Source organism: Condylura cristata, unplaced genomic scaffold, assembly GCF_000260355.1.
Source record: "Condylura cristata isolate star-nosed mole 26May11 unplaced genomic scaffold, ConCri1.0 scaffold00013, whole genome shotgun sequence".
NCBI classification, from domain to species: domain Eukaryota; kingdom Metazoa; phylum Chordata; class Mammalia; order Eulipotyphla; family Talpidae; genus Condylura; species Condylura cristata.
In genome coordinates this window covers 23,868,777-23,890,673 of record NW_004567114.1, presented here as the reverse complement: position 1 = coordinate 23,890,673, position 21,897 = coordinate 23,868,777, and the positions used below count along the sequence as shown (strand labels likewise).

Sequence of the window (21,897 nt, the reverse complement as noted above, 5' to 3'; positions counted from 1 at the left end):
CATTTATTCCCCGACTGCATTCCCGGAACCTTGAGAACTGACTGTATTACATCTCTAACAGAAATCTCTGTGCCCCTTGAGGAAGAGGATGACATTAAAGGCAAGCACCTACTGTTTGTTAATGGGCTGTTAGCCTCAAAGATACAGCTCCGCGGAAGATAAATATGTAACTTATGACACCTTCACTGTCAGGCGCCTCCTGGCATCTCAGCCAGGCCCCTCACTCCGTCACGTCCCACACCAGCTCACCCTCTTTTGCCCAGTACATAATCCCTGCACCCCACCATTTGGGGGGCTGATGTTCAGGGAGTTAATCCTGCCAGCTCCATTGGGGCCACCTGGAAAAGCTCTGACAAGCCATTCTCCTGGTTCGGTCTGGCTTTCTGGGGCGTGAGTGAGAGTCCTGTCTGGCTGTTTTCAAACTGGACCCTGAAAGTACTACACAATCTAAGATCCAGGGTGTGCCCTGAAGCCCCATCTCTTGCTTCCTGGATATTGCCTGTCTCCTTCCACTCTTCAAGGGAGGCCCCGCGTCACCGGGAGAGGTTAGCTGACCCTGGCAACCTTCTCCACCCGCATGAGTGCACCTCCAAGGACAGAGTCTGCGGAGGAAAGATGTTCCCTCCGAGACTTCCACTCCCAGGGCAGGCCCAGAAGCAGCAAAGAGAAGAGAGGAGGCCAGGTCTCACCTGCTCCAGGGCTGGGGCTCAACCCATTGCTGGAGGGACTCCTGCTGGCGAGGATGGCCCCTGGCTTAAGGGCCCCATCGGAAGGAGTCCGCCGGTGGCCGCTCGGCTGTGCAGGGGCCGTAAGGGTGACATGGGTGGGAGTCAAGGACTGGTTAGGGTCTCGCTTGAAGCGTTCCACTCGGATGTTGACCAGGGGGTTGTGGGTGCAGGGGGTCAGGGCCGGGGCCTTGACTGGGCTGATGGGCATCTCGTACACCACGATCTCGTCACTGTCGGAACGCAGCAAGGAGCGGGTAGAGTTGCACTCAGAGATGGAGGAGAGAGAGAGCAGCGTCAGTGAGGCAGAAGGGTCTCCTAGCAACAGCATGGGCTCTTCCTTCTTGAAGAGCTTTCGGGATGGGGGGCTGGTGCTCCGACGAGGACGGCTGGCCCTCTGAAAGAGACCCTCACGCCTCTTCTTCTCCTCCCGGGCTGGTGGCTCAGGATCCTCTGGAGGAAGCAGCTGGCACTTTCCAGCTTCCAACAGGTCAAATCCAAGGCCCGTGGCTGCAAGAACAGCCCCACAGCCAAGCAGGGCCACCTCACAGCGGCGGTGGTGGGTACCGCCCCGCTTGAGGCTGTTGGTTGGTGTCAGCTGGGGGGTACTGGTGGCTGAGTTGACTGGGGTGGGTTCCTCATGGATTCCATCGCTGGAGGGGCCATCCCCATCCTCTCCACGAGGGAATGGGATACAGAGGTAGGGCTGGTTGGGTGAATGCTGTAGACGACTCTCCCCGATCTGCAGACCTTCGCTGTCCTCATCCTCTGCGAAGATGAGAGGAGAGGAGGGGGGATGGGCATGAAGAAGCAAGAGTAAAAATTGGTCCTTCTTCCCTACCCCGGGGCTCCTTAAGTAGTGTCAGGAATGTGGAGGGCACAGAGCCTGATAGGGAGGCCACCCAACTGGGCACTAAAACAACAGAGTTCTACTCTGCTCGGAGCAATGCAGGGAAATCACCCTCCATTCCAGACACTGTTCTCCATTTACAGAAAAGGACTTGCTACTCCAAATTAGGAGTACTATGTACCACTATACAGGCAGAGCAGGAGGGATTTCCTAGAACACTGGTACAGCAGAACTGTCCCTTAATACTTCCTACGTAAAGTGTGGGAGAAATTCAGAATCTCTAGAATGGTGGCCTAGAGACATGTCTGAAGCTTGATCTCCTGCAAAGGAGCAAAACTCCCTACATGGGTAAAAGCCAAGCTCCTCTACAGACTGACCTACTGTAGGTCCTGTGACCCAGGAAATCTATAAAGATAAAAGCCTGGCAGAGAGAGAGAGAGAGCCTAGAAAAGACTATTCAGTAACCACAGGACAACAATGGAACGCTTCCTTGGAGAAAGACTTCAGTGTCTTCTACCACCATTTCTATTTTGCAGACTCCCCACATTAAAATATGAAGAAACAGAAGAGAAATGTCTGATTTGGGGCTTCATCCTTTGGCACCCTTTGGACCTCACCCTGAGAGGACACCTGGTCCTTGGGCAAGGTGGCTAGGGTCAGTCTCCATGGCAGCAACAATGACTGAGGAAGGCTCAGTGAGATGGGAGCAGGGCGAGCTCAGAGAGGAGACGGGGACCAGGAGCCCCTGTAGTGATACTGGGGGCCCTCGAACAGCCCTAGAAGGTTGGCCAAGAATCCCCTGAGGATAAAGGGAGATCGCTATAAGAAGGGCAAAGCTTACCCATCTCCATGAGGCTGGTGAACCCTGGCAGAGCTGGGCTGCTCCTCGGGCCTTTCCCCAGGTTGGGGGCGCTAGACGACCACTGTTTATATCCATCTACCAGGGACTTGAGGCTGAAGGAGAGGACACGAAGAAGCTGTTAGAACTGTCACTCCCCTTACTCTACTCTCTGCTTCATGGGCCGATGGAAATCTCTCTCCTTCGCTACGCCATTACACCAAAACCCAAGGGCCTTGGGATACAGCAATAAGCCTTGCTGAGCCTCCCATGTCATTACAAAAGTGCACATGCTCTAGAGAAAGAAAAGCGGCATTGCCCATCCCCTTCACATGCTGTGGGAGCTGTGGGAAGGTCTGATGGGCAGGCTGGCGAGAGACATAAAGAATGAGGACTGCCTAGGGCTAGCCAGGTCTTACCTGGGGCCATCTTTAGGGAGACACTGAGTACACACCCTGGTGGCATCAGAATACTGTAATGCAACGACGCTGAATGCAAGGCAAGCACTGGGTGGGTGGTGAGTGAGCAGAGATGGGCCAGACTACTCCACTCACATTTCTCCAGTTTCCCTTCCAAGCTTATGGCATGCTTAGGCAACTCTCCAAGCCAACCACTTTTCAAAAACAAAAATCAACCAACAGGGCTGTGCCGACCCAGTGCACTTTGGGATAGACCTATGTGCCATACCCAAGTCATCATTTTTCTGGGAATAAGGAAGAAATGGACCAGGGCTCACTTTTAAATTCCTATAATCAGTTCATGTTGGCAAGCTGGTAACCCAGAGGATACAGACTGGGTAGGCCGCCAACCTCTTACAGGATGGGAGAGCCAGAGATACAGAAGCAGTGGCCTTTTCTCCACAGGACAGTAAGAGGGAGCTTGCACTAAGGAATCCAAAGGCGATGGCTACTCTGGGGCTACCAGGATTATAACCAGTGGTGCTCTCATTCTGGGGCTAAGAAGAGCCCTTCAATTAAAGTCCACTCTTCACAGAGTCCCAGGCCAGCTGAGAGCGAGAAGGGCCAATTTTTTTTCCTTGACCTCAGATCTGTGTTTCAAGTGCTATCAGAAATACTAGTGAAATAAAAGACATCCCGGTTATGCCAAAATACAGAGGCCGAGGTAAGCGTACTAACCCCCTACATGGGAGATTCTAACTGATCATCAATCTATAACATCCCCTCCAGTTTCGGGATCCAAGGAAATCCAGATTAGCCAGTGTTAAAGAGCAAAGGGTAAGTTATGTCTTGTCTCCTTAAAACTGGGGGAGACCTGGTTGGAGTATCCCAACAACAGAAGTGCTCAGGGAAGTGAGCAATGGGAAAGTCAGACCAACACAGGAATTCTCCCAAGGTGCACAGTGGTGTTGCCTGGAAAATGGAGTCAGCACAGTCCTGGCAAATATGAGGGTGATTCTATGGGGTATTCTGTGAGAACAAGACAATGGGAGGGAGAGTATCACCAGGACATTTAATGAAAGGGTGAAGATTAGACTCACCCCAGGTGGAAATGTGGAGATTCTGATGGGACACTTAGACCATTAGCTTTCTCGCGTCTCTGAGGGGATCTTCAATGAATAAAGAGAATCAGTAGCAGGCACAGCAGTCCATCCAGCCCAGTCTCTCCCACTAAAGAAGTCTAGGGCTGGGCTTTAGTTACATGGCAGATGCCCTCCTCTCCCCACCTAGTGCAGTCAGCCATGCCCACACCATGAAAGAATCCTAGTTAGGTGACCTGCTACAGGCTGAGGTGCTATAGGACAAAGTCCCTGGGCAGCCAGTCTTTAAAAGGATGAAAATGCAAATTCACTTAACATTACTGGATTCACTTTTGTCATTACATTTCTTCAGTCACCAGGAACTAAAATTATAAATATCATATAGAGGCTTTTTAACATGTCTGATATCAAAGAGGGCTTAATTGGAGAGTGGATGGAATACACTTTTACTTCTTCAATTAGGGGTTAAGACTCAGGGAAAATTAACTCACATATTTTGAACTGCTTCAGAAGTTTATAAGTGCACCTATGTTTACTGCAGCATTATTTACAATAGGTAAGATATGGAAATAACCCAAATGCCCCCCTCCCAAAAAAAAAGATGACTGGATCAAGAAGATGTGGTATATAGACACAATGGAATATTACTCAGCAATCAAAAAGATAAACACATGCCATTAGCAGCAACCTGCATGGTGACGGACAGGATTATGTTCACGAAAAAGAAAAATATTGGATGGTTTCATTCATAGGAAGAATACCGGGGTACCAAATACGGGCTCAGGAAGAAAATAGTAACAGTAAATAATAACCCAAAATTAACAGGTATCTATAACTCAGAGACATTCTACAGAGGAGGGAAAAAGAAAGGGATCAGAACAGGGAAGGAAGAGCACAGGGACTATGGTGATAGTTCACGGGTGAGTATTGGTGGGAATTTTAGGGGAACTACAGCTGAGAGGAGAAAGCAAATATTGTACAAAAATGAGCAATGATATAAAATAAATATAAATAATGCAAAGTTTATGAATGCAAATCTGCATGTGGAGAATAATCACAAAGTTAATATTTTATAACATGAAATAAATTTACTAAAAAAAATAAATTTACTCACCAAATAAAAATATATCTTTGAAGGAAGAAGCCTCATAGAAACTATAAGGGCCCACAGTCACCCTGGTAAATCATATCTAGAATCATACTGATGTCAGAAATACTAAGGGAGTCAGGGTAACTGGGTTTCTCAGACTTAGCTCAACTCTACTCCAGACCTGGATTCAGAGAACAAAGTGAGCAGGACTTCTTGCTCCTGCAGAACTTAGTACATGGAGCAAGTTCCCATCCCAGGGGGTTCAGTCACTAAATTACTGCACAGCTTAGGGGGCTGCCCTACATATCTCTACCTGTTTCAAAGCCTGACCCAAAGAATCCATCCTTTATGAATCAAACAGCAATTTTCACCTTTTTTTTAAAAAAAACTTATTTTGTGCATAGAAGAATGGGGTGTAGGCCAGAAGTATGAGAGGTGAGAGGACTCACCAGAGGCAGAGTGGGAGCAGAACAGGCAGATCGACGAAGTACACTGCTAAGGGGAGCAGCGGGCAAGACAGGAGAGGTCTGTTGCACCATGTGGGTCACCACCCCGGGGACTGAAGTCAGACCTTCAGCAGTGATAGCGCTGAGATGTAACCCCTCAGCCATCAGGGAGACCCTATTTACATCTTCTATAGAGATAGATTTTGGATATGGACACTTAAGTATTCAAAGGAATACCAAGGTTAACTACAGCTTCAGGGCACCTCTTGGAAAGTCACTAAAAAAGGGTGAAGGAGGTTGCTGCTTATGGTTTGAAAAGTCAAGAAGTCATAGACCTTAATACCAAGAACAGGAAATATAAACCATGATGTTCATACTTCAGGTATGAAACAGATCTTGCATGAAAAGCATGGAAGAATCATCATAGCAAATATTTACACAGGCTTACAATGCGTCAGCCAATCTCCTACGCCCTTCACAAACACGAACTCATTTCATGCTCTCATCCCCTGAGAAGGGAACTGATAGGATTCCCACTTTAGAGGTGAGGAGACAGGCCACACGGCTGTGGGCTGTGTGCAGTGGAGTCGGGGTTCACACCAGGCGGCCTGAGGTCAGCACCCAAGCTCCAACTACTTCACAAGAAGTGATTCGCCTACAAAGAATGAGGCCCTGCTCACGCACCTCAGTGTGGCCATGGAAGGGACCTAAAAGAAGTGCTAGTAGCCATGGAGCTGTGGCCATCTGCACCTGCGGGGCCGGACTGTTCGCCCACCCCGACATCAGGACGAGCCCCTTCAACCTCGTAACCCCTGGGGTGTCTTGTTTCTTTTTCTTGACAAATATGTTAAGGGGAAAAGGAGAGCTCTTCACATCAGCTCACATTTGGTACTTGCTGCTCTGAGCAGGCGTTTCCAGGGGTCAGCAGCTGGAGAGGTGGGCTAGCACCTGCCCACCACCTTTTGGCACAAACCTTTGCTGGACACAGCCATGCTCGAGGGCCTCCACAGGGTCTAGGTCTGTGGCGGCTTCTGAACTGCAACATTAGAAACAACGGAAGCTACACAGCCCAGTGCCTAAAAAGTATTTATCTCTGGCCCTTTATGGAAAGAATAACAGCCCCTGTCCTAAGAGAACAGGGGTCAGATTATAAGACTCTATGATAAAGATCAAGAAATTGCAATTCCGCAGAAAGCAGTAAAACACACCAGGGAAAAGGGCATTTCACATCACGCTTTTCAAAATGTGTGCCCACCCACCTTTATGTGGCTCTTACCCTTCATCTCCTGAGGCAAGCTCCTTCTGACCAAGTGTGCTTGGCCCCCAAGTCCGCCCCTTCTTCTTGGGGGCCCTCTTTTCCTCCTCCTCCCCTTCTTCTTTTGGGATGATGGAGCTCCGGCCCCAAGTTTTGCTGCTTTCTCCAGGGGTCACTGTGAATAACAAGGGTTGGGTGGGACTTGGGAAACAGGATCCCCCCAAACTAGCCTCTACCCCATCCAGCACACTCACACACACGCACCCACCCACATGAGGCACACACACAAGGTGGAGCTACAGAGAAGAAGTCAGACCTCTTCAAAAACTGAGCAGAACTTCCGGGAGAGTGGTGGGGTTCTCAGCACCCCCCATGTACCAAGCGTGGGGAAACTGATTCTTGGAAGTGCAAGGTACACTAGGAACTCAGGCCAGCCAGACAGCAGAGTTCCAAACTGTGTCCTAATGGACTTCTTGTGTTGGGATGAACTGGACCGAGGAGACAGGTAAAGTAGGTGCGAAAGAGAAAAGATCAGGGGTAAGGAAGAAGTGATTAGACATTTTGGTAAGAAAGTGCCAGAAAGGAAGAGAATGAGAAACTCGAGATTATAGAGAAGGAAGTTCGGGGCGGGGGTGGGGGGGTGCACGGGGCGCATGAAGGAAAAAACAGGTTAGAGAGGAAGAATATTCTTTTGACAATGACACCACAGAGCAAGGGTTGAAACCCAAATGCTTCAGAGGCTGATCTCACATCATCAACGAGTGAAATGAGCCAGTGACCACAACATACGGAACTGTAGGGTTCAAGCAAATCCAGAGCACACTGTCACTGTCCTTAGTCCAGTCAACTGTAGCCATATGAAAAAGGGAATTTTTTCTTATCAAATCCCCTGATTTGATGACTTTTTAAGCAAAGTCAGAAATCCAAGTTGAGTTTTCTTACAAAAAAATCTACCATTAAATAAGGGAAACTCATTCATGCCACATAATGTGTGTGTATATATATATATATATACATATATATATATATATATAAGCATATTGTATAGGTGTGTATGTGCTTGTGTATGCATAAAATATTTAACAAACGTTGCTGTAAAAATCATACTGGTCCAGGCGAGAAAATAACAAGAATAATGAACAACCATATACCAGAGACATTTTGCAGGGGTGGAGTGGGGAATGGGATCAAAAACAGGGGGTGGGGGAGGAGGGAAGGTCACGGGATTATAGTGATGGCACACGGGTGACTTGGTGATGGGAAACCTGTGGGGATTACAATGGAGATGGAAAAAAAAATGTACAAATGTTGTAAAAACAAACTGTTATAAAAAAAAACTTTATAATAATAATAATAAAAAAAAATCACACTGGTCCAGATTCAGTCTACTATAAAATAGGTGGCAGGTTTCCTTAGCACTGATGCTAGGAAATGGCCCCTCCCTGAGAAAGAAAAACAGCAGAGAGCACACAGGATCCCTAGACCAAGAGCACCAATCTATGGCTACATCCCACATAGTTTCCAAACTGCTTTGTAATTCATGAAAGAGCCTGTCAGTACCCATAAAGTCCCTTGCTGTTACGTGGCGAAGGGTAAAAGTGAGCGGCAACAGCAGTAGTTAATGGGGAGAGAGACGGGGACGGCCAAGGGTTTGCGTACATATGTGCGTACACAGACACACTGTCGAGGAGAAGTGGCAGTTATGGATGGAGCAAGCCTGGGCCAGGCGGTGGCTGGACAGAGCAGGGGACAGGCGCCCCTGGCGTGTTCTGGCCCCAGCTAATTTGGGAAACAGTCTCACACTGGATGGCTCGAAGGCGAGGAATGATGGGAGGGCTTGCAGGAGGGCTGGAGCGGCTGTTGATGAGGCTCTTCCTTTTATCCATGGTGGGGGAGGCTTGCACCGTGAACTTGTGCTGGAAATCTGCGAGGGGAAATCAGAGGTGAGTTTGCATTAGAATTTTTCTGTCACAAAATTCATGAAAAAACGGAGATTCCTGGCAGGTTTGGGGGACTTAGACTCCCTAGAAGTGTTCTCTTTTAGAATCTTCTTTTACCCAAAGGGACCTGGTGAGGTCTGAGAGGCTGTCCTGAAGACAGTTTTCATAAAGCTGTCTATACAATGCTGCAAAGATACATTTAGGAAATTTAGAAAAGGTCATGTTAAGAACAAGATCACAAGACCTCTTGATTAGTACAGGAAACCTAACATTACACATAAAATTCTGCTTCATATCATCTATTCATGCATTCCATCCCCTTTTCTTAGAGGCCAATAAAATGAGACTGAAGTTTCAGGACAGGCAGGCACATCAGGGCAATAAGACCTTAGCCTTGGTGGGAGCCCAGGGAAGTGAGGGAGATGGCGCAGAACGCTCAGCTCTGAATTCTGCATTTCGGCCTCCTCGTCTGTCAGCGCGGGGCAATCTGCTGCTTACTGGCATAAGCTCTCCCCACCAGACTGTCACCCCCCAATAGCCCCTCTTCTATTTGCTTCCCACATGCAGCAGTATGCTGGCACAGGCGGGATGCTCAAAAGATGTTTGATGTTGCCTGAAAGGAAGACAAAGCTGCAACCAGGAGAGCAGTAAACAGGCCCCACGAAGCACTCGCTGGCTTTCTCTAAACGAGCTCCCTGCCTGCCTGCTGTCCGTCAGCCCACCCCAGCGCTGAGCGCCATCCACGCCTGCTCCTGCACTCGCGATGCGCCAGCCTCCAGGCGCAATGAACTCTCACCTACGTGAACACACACGGGCGCGCTCGCCACCCTCACGGGTACGTTACACACCGGAGATTCTAGTTCACAACCAACCGCATGCATCTTTGCCTTTTCCCAAGGCTGGTAATTCATTCAGTCGACGTGTTTTTGAAATGCATATACCTGAATCCCAATCTTCACACCAAAGAGAACTAATGATCGAAAGAAACCCTGAGATATTTTGCAGAGCTGAGCTGAGTTCTTCTGTCTCATGCACACACTTCAGAGTCCCCCCTAATTTAGCGGAGAGCACGCAAGGTCCCCAGACCAGAGTGCCATTTATCTCCATTCCAAGCCGGTTTCCAAACTGCTCGGTAATTCACTAGAGATCCTGCGATGTCCCCAAACCCTTCTGCTGTTAGGTGACTAGCGGTGAGAGGGAGCGGCGACAGTGGCAAGTAAATGGAGCTGAACACAGTTACTGGTTTCTCCAGGCGGGCCCTCAGGAGCTGTGCTATGTGCGTGCCCGGCTTCCCGCAGCTGGGCAGCGGCCGCCAATGTCACCAGTGCGACTCCTCCTACTGTTTAGTCGCACTCAAACTCCCCTTGGGCAGGTCCATCTTATCACTGAAGACCACGTTCCATTTCAATGTCACTCTGCTTTGGGGAGCCACAGTCTCAAGTTCCCAAGCGTGGGCCCTGGCACGCCAGGGGCCCTGCAGCGCCAGTCCCTGGGCGGGCTCCCACCCCCCAGCAGGTCCCTGGCCACTGACCAGAAGGGAGGCTGATGCGGTTTCCATCCTTGAGCTTCAGCCGGCTCTTCCTGAACTTGCCCTTGCGTTTCTTAACCCGGGGCTTCTCCTGGCACAGCTGGTGGATGATGATGTTGAGTTCCCGTTCCAGGATATCGATCTCCCGCTCAGCCAGCTCCTGCTCGCGGCGCCGCAGCAGCTCCTCCTGGTTCTTCTGCTGCAGTGCGGCCCGCGTGAGCTCTTCTTCCCAGGTGCGCAGCTCCTGCAGGGTCAGAGGAGAGGGCCTCAGGGCGCAGGTGAAGTGCAGAGGGCCAGAGGGCCAGCGTCCTCCGCAGCCCAGACCTTTCCTCTGCGAGTTCCCAGGGGTACCGGGTATTCAGCGGGTAGCTAGTAAGGGCACCCTGACCACCCCGAATGGCGCACGGAAGGCACAAGACAGCCGTGTGCGGTAACTAGAGTTGCTAAAGCCACAGGCCAAGCCATGGAGACGGGCTGGGGGCTCCTGGTTATTTAAAACTGCCCATGACTGGGTGGGAAATGGGAAGAGAGGTAGAAAATATAATCGTGTATTTGAATTTTACAGACTTGGTTCTATTTTATTTAACAGTTTTTCATTAGAGAGAGGGTTTTTTTTTTTAAACCAGAGTCAATTGTATACGATCTCTCTCTTTTTAAGATTTATTTATTTGTGCATACAGAACTGGGTACAGGCCAGAGGTGCAGGGACAGTGAGAGGATACACCAGAGGCAGAGTGGGGAGCAGAACAGGATGACTGCCGAAGGACACTGCTGAGGGCAGCAGCGGGTGAGACAGGAGAGGTCTGCCGCGCCCTGTGGTTCACCCCGCTGGCCGGGGATTGAACTTGCACTGAAGCAGTTGTGGCTCTCTTGCAGTGCTGAGCTTTTAGCTCGCTGCGCCACTAGGAGGGCCCATTTTATAGGCTCTCTGGAAGCATGCCTGCAGTAAATGAATCACTATGCAGGCATTATCTCACATTCAGATAAAAATAAATAAGTGTCAGGCCCTCCCTGGTGGCGCAGCGGGTTAAAGCACAGCACTAAGAAGCTTAAGCCACTTCCACATGAGTTCGATCCCACCTGCCCCGGAGATCCACATGGCGCGGCAGACCTCTCCTGGCCCGCCCACTGCTCCCCTCCGCAGTGTACTTCGTGATTTGCCTGTTCTGCTCCCCACTCTGTCTCTGGTGAATCCTCTCACTCTCTGCATCTCTGGCCTGTACCCTAGTTCTGTATAAATAAATAAATCTTTAATAAATAAATAAATAAGTGTCTAGGGTGGTTGCTCAAAAGGTATGTGCGGCATATCCTCTAAATCTGTTTGCTCGGTGAGTGACTCCACTGAGACCTGTGGTCTGAACTCTCGTTCCATCTGAGAGGACAATTGTTTGCTCTGGAAGGATCATGACACCACAGCAAAGAGAGAAAAGAATGTTTCCTCGAGTCTTTGCCAGGACTTTGTTTGCTCTAGAACCGAACTTGCCTGCTACTGCATCACATACTCCTGAAGCTGTCCAGTGGACATAGGAGAGGTCGTCTCAAAGCAGGGCAAGTCTCTGTGGCGCAGCAGCCACCCTCCGAGGAGAAGGCTCAAGCTGGAAGGTTGGTGGTGGGACTCGGGCAACTTCCCAACTAGAACCTGGTTTTGTGAGTCCAGATTAGCCCTTCTGTCTTGCTCTGAGGATGGAGGGGGAGACAACAGGTGGGCAGAACTCGTCCCTAACTCCCTTTTTCTGTTTTGCATGAAATTTATAAATGAAGCCCACACAGAGTTCTTGGAATGAGCTGTGTGTATGTGATGGGGAACATGGGTTCAGAAAATAGGAGAGAAAACAGGAAAAAGAACAAAGCATATGTATAAAATTTTTAGATCTGGAATCTCAACTATTAACACTGATAACCCCGGTCTAGGACTGAAGTGGAATGGGGGTGGGAGGCCAAAACACAAGAAGCCTTTGTGTGCCTAGCATGAGAGGGTCGTGTCTAAGAAGTGGGAAGGTTCTTTAATAAAGCAGCCAGAAGTACACTTTTGTGGTCAAAACTAAAAATTTTCTCATGAAATGATGTCATTCTGGATAAAAACAATGCTATAGGAGACCACCTCTCCTATGTCCACTGGACAGAAAGGGACACTTCATCTAAAAAAAAAAGAAAAAGGTCTGTGTCCACATATTGGGAAAGTGGAGCTGTGGGTGGAGAGCAGAAGAGGAGAGACAGGATGGGAAAAAGATATTTGACACTGGGAATTTTTTACTCAACTTGTCCTCCATTTCTGAGGGAATGCCAAAAAGGCATAAACATGGCAGAGAGAGAAGAAATGAGAAGAGGGAGGGCTGGCACCTTGCAAACTGTCTGGTACAAGTTAAGTGTTCAGGAGTTGTTGATGAACTGCTGAGCCCATGAGTGAAGGAATGATAAATAAGGAGGTAGAAGACAACTTCATGAATGAACCAGGTGCAGCAGAAGTGCCAGAGAGATGAGCTTGAACTCTTGAATTTTACCTTCTTTGGTGACACAATCCCCAAACACATGAATTGTTGTGCCTCCTCCAAATCCCTGGCTCCCTATCCCACTACTTTGTTTTCACCAACAAGAAGGAAAAATAAACATGAAAGAGTAAGAAAAATGACTCCAGATTGGGTGGCTCTGCTGTGAAATGAAGTTTGAAAGTTCAAGCTATCTTCAGCCTTCCTAAGACCTTCTCTGCTCCAGGCTCTTGTGTAGGGCTTTTCTTCCTCACAGGAAACCCAAACTCCAGTCCAGAAACCAATCCACCCTCACAGTGCCTAAAAGCAGTAGGTGGAACCAATATGAAGAATGAGCTGAATTAGATAGAAATCAGGACATGTGTGGAATATTTGCTTATATTTCATAAACCTGGAAGCCCCTCAAACAAGCAAATACTCTTCTTAAGAAACGCCTATTTGGGGATCAACTTCACATCTTCCACATGCAAAGATTTAAGAAGATTCTTGCGAGAGAAAGCTCATTATCCCTGTTACCCTAATACCACCCTACCCCCCACCCCCAAGCCTCACAATAGAGGCATCAGAGCATATTGAGGAAGCTGAGCTGCGGGTGAGAGTGGAAGAGAGAAGAGAAAAAGCAAGGACTTGGGAACAAACTGCCCATGTTGTGGTCTGCACCAAGTTTGTAAGGGCTTCAGCTAGAATAAGGAGTGAAGCACACAGACCTCGCAGGGTTCTATATGCCCTAAGAAAACTATTTTATTGTGACATTTTACACAAAAAATGCATAGAAGTTACTTATGACAACCTGGCACATCCTTCAAGCTTTATAAACATTAGCCATTATTGAGAATGGGTTTAACTTTTCCACTAGCTGGCACAATCCAACCTTTTTCCTTACCCTTATGAAGTAATGAGAAAAAGTGAACCAAGAGTCAATGATTAAGCAAACTTGAGGCCAGCACTCTGAAGGTTCTTCTAGTTGGAAAAGCATTAATAACAGGAACAGTCTCTGGTATCATTCTGTTCAGCAGTCAGTACAGATTCCCCCCATCCCCAGCCCCCCAAGGCCTCCAGAATCTGTCGTTGGCTCGCTCCATCCCCTGCAGAGTGCTCACTGACCTGCCAAACAGTACCGTTTGAGATGCTGCATTTTAAAAGTTTAAATTCTTTAAATCAGTTCCAGAAATGACTCGAAGTCCTTTATTCAGGGAAATATCAATGATACTGCAAAAAGGATTTTGGAATCAGATGACCTGAGTGCAAGGTTCTGAGGTTCTGCTTTCCCACTTACTAGACAAACCACTGACTGACCCTTCGCTTTGAGATAAAAGGGGTAATGACACCGGCATTGTCTGCTGGTGGCCGAGCCGTTTAAGACTCCAGGATAAAAGGTCTCATCAGACCTTTCAAATGGAAGGACTCGGAAACCAAAAAGACAAATATAATTTTGTTACTCTTATCCCACAGGGGGTAATGAGAGGGAGGAAAAGAATGACCCCATTTATGGAGGCCTGGCAGCATGAGCAGCATGAATGCCAGATTGGCTGGCTGGGGTGGGCCATCAGAACACAAGGGCGGATCTCTAGAAAGACGAGAGGACCTGAACTCCTGAGTTGGCTTGGGATTAGAACCCTTTCACAAAAACCAGGAAAATGCCAAACAACCTCAGACTCCTGGTATTTCTAACTCAGAAGCTGTCTCTGATTCTGATACCAGAAGATCCTAGCAGGATGTTCTGCTAACCGACCTCCAAGTTGAAGGACTGCCTTATCGAGTGAGCCTCCCTCGAGAAGTCCACGGCAGAACCAAGAAACCTTTCTAGAGCCTTCTAATCCTCTAGGGGCAGAATGAGGCCCCTGCTGGTACCTGCCACTGGCTTTCTTCCTCTGGTTTGGACCACAAAGCTGACACTCTGTAAGGAGAACCCCCCTCTTGACTAGTACTTAACTGCTGCCACACCCCAAAGACCCTCACACCCTAGGCCTGGAGAGGCCCTCCAGGATATACCATTACAGCAAACCAAACAGGATGGGGTCATGTTGGCATCCGCCCAGAGGCCCTGGTGGGGTGTCACTGGTATAATGATCCCTTTCTCTCTTGTTTCTTACCTTTTCTTTGGCTCTGAGTTGGTCAAACATCTCCTGAATCTCATGTTTCCAGTCATCCTGCAGGCAGTGGAAGGAATCCTTAGGCATTTCAAAGAAACCGGACTCTTCTATGGTGGTGAGCTGGTCCAGGATACTCGTGAAGGAGGGTCGTGAATGCGGGTCGGGGTTCCAACAGTCTGCATAGAACACGTGCGTAGAACAAAAAGCCAGAAAGCATGAGTGGACGGAGGCGCACGGAAGGCTCAAGATGCCACGTGACCTCATTTACCACAAAGCTACCTCTCATTCTCCTTCCAAAATCAGAGACTGGGATTAGGGAGCGTCTGACAGGGCTGAGGAAATCAAGCCAGCTACCCAGGATCACAATGACACTGGAAATAAAAAGCAGCAGCTCTGCATCCACACAATCCTGACCACTGACTTAGCATGAGAACAAGACCCTAGAGTTCTCGTGTATAAAGTACAATTACTAGAATTTACTATGTTCCCACGTCTATATGACTCTGATCTTGCCAGTGGGTAACTCTAGCTGTGGGCTTCAATTCCCTATAAATAAAGGGCTGCTCTTCACCACAATGGGTAGGTGAGATGGCAAGGATAAAGTGCCTCCGTGAGTGGAAAAGTGAGCTCTTTGTACTCTCAGCTGTTGGCTTTGGAGTTGGCTTTGGAGTTCTCATAAAATCACGGGGCTTGAGAGTTCCTTTCTTCTCAGACGGCCTTCATTTCTGTATGCATGACACTGAAGTCCTAAATAAAAGAGCAACTAGCACCTTATTTTATAGTACATAATAATATGTGCAAGGGCTGGGGTGCAGGCTTTCATTTGTTAGCTTGGTTCTTTGGCCACTGGAGACGGACGATGGGTCCCCACGACTTCAAGGTAGCAGGGTGCTGACATCATCTTGAAGTAGCTCTTCCCAATGCCCACCCAGCATCTATTTCCCTGAGTGACTGTACTTCCTCTCTCTTTTTGTTGTAGTAACTGATCTACTAAGTGAGGGTGGGAAGATAAACTGTCTCTGGTTCTGGGCAGGGCAGGGCTCACTTACCTTCCATGAGTTTGGCGAAGGGTTCTGGGCATGTAGAAGGAATGGGAAGGGCGAGTTTGTTCATGGCCACGCCATAAGCTACCGCTAGGCCATCAATTCCCCGGAAGGGCACCTCTCCGGTCAGTAGCTCCCAAAGCAGTACCCCATAGCTAAGGAGAGATAGAAGACAGAGGCCACTTGGTAAACCACAGATGTGACGTCTGTGAAAGCGGTCACGAGGCTCTGCGAGAGGTCCAAGTTCCCCAATACGTGTCGGGAGACTAACAGAACAGACATGCCCTATTCTGTCATGAGGGCGGCTGTCAGGCTTACTGGCTAAAGTAAACCCTCCAGAGTCAGGCATACTTGGACTCACAGTCGTGCTCCTCAAATTCCTCAACCGTAAGTGCAAATAACTCTACCAGTCTGATGAGGCTGTCATGAAATTAAGTCAGCAGTAAGTCAGTGCTCAGCAGCTGCAGTGATTCTGTTGTTAGTGCAACAAATTAGGAGAAAAGGTAGGTAGTCTCATGAGAATGTGGGGGCTTTTCCTATTTGAAGAAAAACAACAGCTTTAAATTTTTTTAGCTTTAAACAAAGCAGAGAGTTGACCACACCAGACAAACAGATTTTACTCCACAGAAGATTTATGTCAGTACCTGGTAGGTCGGCTCTCCGGCCCCCAGCAGTGTCAGTGAGGCCTGACGGAGACCTGTCACTCAAAAGGGTGACCTGAGCCAGGGGGAGCAGAGCAGTGTGTCAGCACCAGTGCGCCAAGGTCCCTGCCTGGCCTTTCCACTGTGCCGGAGAAATTCATTTCACACACCAGGTGATGGGAAGTACAAGGGTTAGCAGAATAATTATTCCATGACTTCACAGTCAAAACCCAACAAAATCAAGTAGCAATCCATCCTTTTAGGAAGAAGCCAGGGCAAGAAACCAGAGGCCAGGAAGAGGTGGAAGGTCTTCCTACTTTCAGTACAAACCTCCAATTTGGTGTGATATTCCTTAGTAGTTTGCAGACAACAAAGTGCATAGTAAAGGGAAAAATGATTATAAGCCCAGTATCTATTTTACCATGGTACCTTGTATGTACAGGTGAATGTATATGCTTAGCATGTAAAGGCTAAGGCATTTACAAACATCATCTTGTATCCTTACAATAAACCTGCAAGGTAAGAGCTTACACCATTTTGCAGGTAAGGAAGGCAAGTTTTTGAGAAGTGTCTTGGCTTTTATTTAGGGTACACATGGAGCAAGTCTTAGTGGACCCTGAAGCAAGTCTTAATCCTTATACCAGAACGCCCTTCTGCCATTTTATGGCTTGCCCCTCAGTGCACCACCAATTATTCATTCACTTCAAACACCCACTTAGTATTTACTATGCATCAAGCTCAGAGCCTGGCACAGGGATACAGGAAAAAAGGTAGATTTTATCCACAGAGAGATTAATGAGTGGAATAGAACAGATGCAGATTAGAAAACAGAAGAATGAGTCACAACAGAGAGACTAGGAGGGCATCGAGGGGGTCAGCTAAGCCAGATCAGGGGGTAGGAAATCGCTGAGTCTCGCTTGCTAAGTCAGTGTTCCAGAGATGGAAACCAGCCCGGACAAAGGCATGGCCTTGACCTCAAAGAAGCTCAAGTGGCCTGAAATGCCTCCAAAGAAAAGCAGCATGCCAACTAATGAGCCAGGGGCCCCAGGGGACCCCTACAGATGGCCCTCAGAGTGGCCAGGTTAGTCCCCTTGGGCAGAAAACCCACTTTCTCTTCAGGTCAGGTCTTGACAAGAGGTTGGCTTTTAGGCTGAGGCTGACGAGAAGCTTCCCAGTCCCCCAGGTGTTACTCAGTTCCCATTTGAGCACTGCACACTGGTGATCTGTTTAGCAGCCTCAGGGCTCATAAAGGCAAGGATGGTTGCTTATGCCCTGCATTCTCAATGCCCAAGTTCTCATACATAGTGAGCTGTCCTCGCGGTGAGTTGGAGTGTGGGTGGGTGTAGGAACTGGGACTGAGTGCAAAGTCAGATGGTCCTGCAGGCTGCCCTGGGTGCCCGAGAGCCGGTCTCCAGTCCCACAGGGAATTCTACCCTCATGCTTCCTGCCAATCCTTGAATACGACTTAACCCAGATGGTCACGCTGGGCAGCTTTTACCAAGTGACCTCCATGAACTCAGCACTGGCTAGATTCTCAGGTTAGAGCGGCTCTCCTCTTGGGTTGCCTGCGCTTGGCATTAACTCCCACCTTCAACCTGGGGAAAACACCCAGGATTCCAAAGAACCCCTTTCCTTCACCTGGGCACAGATGCTTAGGGCCCGAGCTCTAACTACCTGGGAAGCCAGCAGAGCCTGTCCAAGAGCCAAGCATGCGCTGCCTCTGCTCGCGGGCCCTGCCTGGCCCGCCTGCCACAAGGGAGGAGCAGGGCTCTGCCCCTCCCAGCGGCAATGAGGGCAGCTGCGCTCCGAGCCGCCTGCCTCTTAGCTGGTCTGCATTCCGTTCCATGTGAAGGGCTCTCCAGCTAAGAGAAGTGGGAGAAGGCTCCAGTGACATGCCTGCATCAGCACTCTCAGCAGTGTGACCTTGGGGACAGACTCTCACCTCGCCAAACCTCAGTTGTCTTCCCTTTACAACAAAGCCAACAATACCCCCACCCCACAAGTCGTAAGGAATAAAATTACTCTTCGTCTAGAAGTTACCCCCAGTGGCTAGTAAAGTCCTGTGTTTCCCTGAAATGAGAAAGTGTGAGGGGAGGGAGGTGGGGGGGGGTCCCCAGGGAGAGGCCACGGAGCTGCTGAGTGCTGCAGAGAGACACCAACACTCAGGAAAGAAGCTGAGATGGCTTGCTGGGGACAACTACAGCTGAACTGTCATTTCCACCAAGAAGTGAAACCTCAGTGTACTCTGGGCAGCTGATTCTAAGGGGTGCGGGAAACACATGCCAGTGGGGCTGAGCCCCAGGAAAGGCGGGCAGTCAGCCTGATTTTCCTCAATTGACCCTATTCTGTTGCTCACACAACAGAGAAGGTCATGAGGTCCACTCAGGGCTGTCTGAAAGCAGCCTGGAAGTACCAGCTGGGCTAGCACACTGCTCAGGGAAATAAGGGCTCCCACTGATTTCCCAAGAGCTCTCACTACCTAGCCCAAACCCAGGGAATTCCCCTGTGTCAATCATTAGCCATGTCCTAAGGGGCGCATCCTTTCAACTGTCAGGTGGGGCCAGGGGTGGGGAGGAGTGTGTCAATGTTTGATGTGCGGAAAGGCCCCAGAGGGAGGAGCAACCCTCCCCCACCAAAGGTTCTGTGGGTCCACACCTGAGCTGGGCCAGACTGACTTTCTCCTTCACCCAGTCCTCTCCCAATGCACGTGCTGGAAGGGGAGTGTTCTCAAGAATAGGCTCCTGCACTTGGTCACTGGCCGTGGCCTCACATTCCAGGAATTACACTGACTTGCTTAATACTCTTTGGCAATGCAGTTGAACTACCGTGAGAGAAAACACGTTGCCAGTTGTAAAATATATATATAACCTTCTTCCCATTGTTACTAACCAGACCCCACTTAAAATGTATTTATGGACATGTACATGACATATACATAATATACGTATTGACATAGTAAGTATTTGCTAGTCTGGTTTTAGTCCATGCTACATTACATTAAAAAAGCAGCTCAGAGGCCCTCCCTGGTGGCGCAGCGGGTTAGAGCGCAGAACTGCAAACTAGTGGCACCCTCTTCAGTGTCGGTTCCATGCCCGGCCCTGGAGGTGACCCACATGGCGCAGCAGACCTCTCCTGTCTATTTACCACGTGAATCAGCAGTTCCACTCCTAGATACATACCTAAGAGATAAAACTATGTTCACACAAAATCTTATACAAAAATGTCCATTATTATTCACAATAAAAAGCAGCATCATTCATAATAACCAACAGTAGAAAAACCCAAATATCCATCAAATGATGAGCTGATCAACAAAAAGTGGTTTATCCATATGAAAGAGTATTATTCAGCCATAAAAAATGAAGTTCTAACACAAGGTATGACATGGATAAATCCTGAATTTTGAAAATGCTATGCTATTGAAAGAAGCCAGTAACAAAAGACCATTGGCATAAAACATCCAGAAGAGGCAAACCCATAAATCAGGGGTGCTGGCTTTCTTTTTTGAGTTGACAAGAATACTCCAGAAATAATAGTGGTTACAGTGGCAGAATGGTGGCCCTAAAAAGATATGTCCACATCCTAGTACACAAAATCCTTAAATAAAGTAAAATAGCCCCCAGAATCTTTGGAGGGAGTATGGCCCTGCTGACACCAATTTCAGACTTTGGCCTCCAGACTGTAAATGTCTATTGTTTTTACCCATCAGGCTTGTTATACTTTGTTACTGCAGCTCTAGCCCTAGGAAACCTATACTACTAGTGACTGGTGCAAACACTTGTAAATGCACTAAAAATCACTAACATACATTTTAAAGAGTGAACTTTTGGTGTGTGATTGATCCCCAAAATGCTGTTATGTTTTATATTTGTGTGTGTGTTTTACACATATACCATATACATGTTATATATCGGTGTGGGTACATATATACACACCGATATATAACAAGTATATGGTATATGTGTAAAACACACACACACACACATATATATCTTACTTTGTAAATGTGATATAGAAATTCACTGAAAAAACACATCAGGAAGCAACAATTTGACAGACTGAAGTACCATGATAACCTACAGTCTTTCTGCATCAAAGAGACGCTACTTCCTGTGAAAATGTATACTTTGGAGATGCCACCCTCCCATTTATAGGAACAAAATTGTTTGGATTCCTTCCTTGTGACCTCTCAGACTGATATTTACTAAAGTCAAATTTGGTCTAATTTTTGACTGTCGATCTGGGTACATGCGTAGGATCACTTTTTCCTATTTCTCTTTCCCTGTCCAATAGCTAGATCCTATAGACTAAAAAGCTATAGGAATAACTTGGAAAGAATCTCCAGCCCACCAAGAAAAACGAGACAGTATAATAAAGAACGCTCATGACTTCAGGAGCTTACAGCAAGGACAAGTGCAACAGTAACAGCCAATGCAACTATGCAAGTCAGTGGACCCAGAAAAGAAAATCTCCAAAGTGCTGAGTGCTCTTACCATGCCACAGGTCAGATACGAATCCACATGGGACCTGGAACCACTGGTCTTTTCTAGGAAGCAGTCACCAGGACAAAGTGGCCTACAGAGAGGTGGTACTGGCCACAACCCTGGAGGGATTTTTGGTAGATGACGGCACTGGAAACGGGCCTTGGCAATGGGAATTGGTGCAGATTGCTCTGATGGGGTCACTCAGACCTACTTAGGTGCTGGGATACTATGCAACCTCAAATCTCCAAGTCCTGAAGCATCTGTACAGCCAAAATAGACCTGGGGACCATGGAACCTGTCCCTCAACCTTACCTCCACACATCACTGCCTTTGGAAAACATGGAGGCACGAATGACTTCGGGTGCCATCCAAGCATACGTCCCAGCTGCGCTCATCTTGGTGGTTCGGTGCCATTCCCGAGCCAGGCCAAAATCAGTGATCTTCAGAATCTTGTTGCTCAGGTCTCCATTTTCTACTTTCTGGAGGATCAAAACTGGGCAAGGAAAGGAATACAGGAAAAAACAGAGAGTTGGAATTAATCATAGCGAAACCAGCAAACAAGGAGCCGCCCTGGCATTCCCTGTCTTCTCCTGCAGGCCCTACCCTGCGGCCACCGTGGCAGGAGCTGTCATTTCTACAACAGCTTCCGTGCATCTATTTCGGTGTCTAGTATTTTACATGCATTACCTTTAACCCTCACAGTCACCTATTGTGGTCGGTAATATTGCTAACTGCACTTTACAGATAAAAAAAACCCTGTAAGCTGTAAAAGATACAGCACCAATAAATACATTTCTTGAGGCTGTCTGGCTAATCAGCCAGGACTGAAACGCATGCAGCCCGACTCAAGAGCCTTCTTTCCTAACCTTGGTACCATTTGGCCCATTCACACCTAAGGTCAGAGCTGACCTCAGCTATTTGGGCTTCCTGTCTGCCAAGGAACTCTGTGCTTTCACCACTCTCAGACCACAAGATATAGA

At 48.2% G+C, this 21,897-nt stretch overlaps 1 protein-coding gene across 1 annotated transcript in view; it reads right to left on the bottom strand.

The window, feature by feature from the left end:
* The window catches only part of MAP3K9 (mitogen-activated protein kinase kinase kinase 9), a 75,300-nt gene that overhangs the window by 8,662 nt on the left and 44,741 nt on the right, over positions 1 to 21,897 (bottom strand). The window contains exons 3-11 of the mRNA XM_004681729.2: positions 21,230 to 21,410; positions 15,799 to 15,947; positions 14,750 to 14,925; positions 10,174 to 10,414; positions 8,504 to 8,626; positions 6,724 to 6,877; positions 3,912 to 3,980; positions 2,417 to 2,529; positions 690 to 1,493 (exon numbers count right to left, since the gene is read on the bottom strand). Of these exons, the coding sequence (XP_004681786.1) occupies positions 690 to 1,493; positions 2,417 to 2,529; positions 3,912 to 3,980; positions 6,724 to 6,877; positions 8,504 to 8,626; positions 10,174 to 10,414; positions 14,750 to 14,925; positions 15,799 to 15,947; positions 21,230 to 21,410 (2,010 nt within the window). The remainder of the gene's footprint in view (positions 1 to 689; positions 1,494 to 2,416; positions 2,530 to 3,911; positions 3,981 to 6,723; positions 6,878 to 8,503; positions 8,627 to 10,173; positions 10,415 to 14,749; positions 14,926 to 15,798; positions 15,948 to 21,229; positions 21,411 to 21,897) is intronic.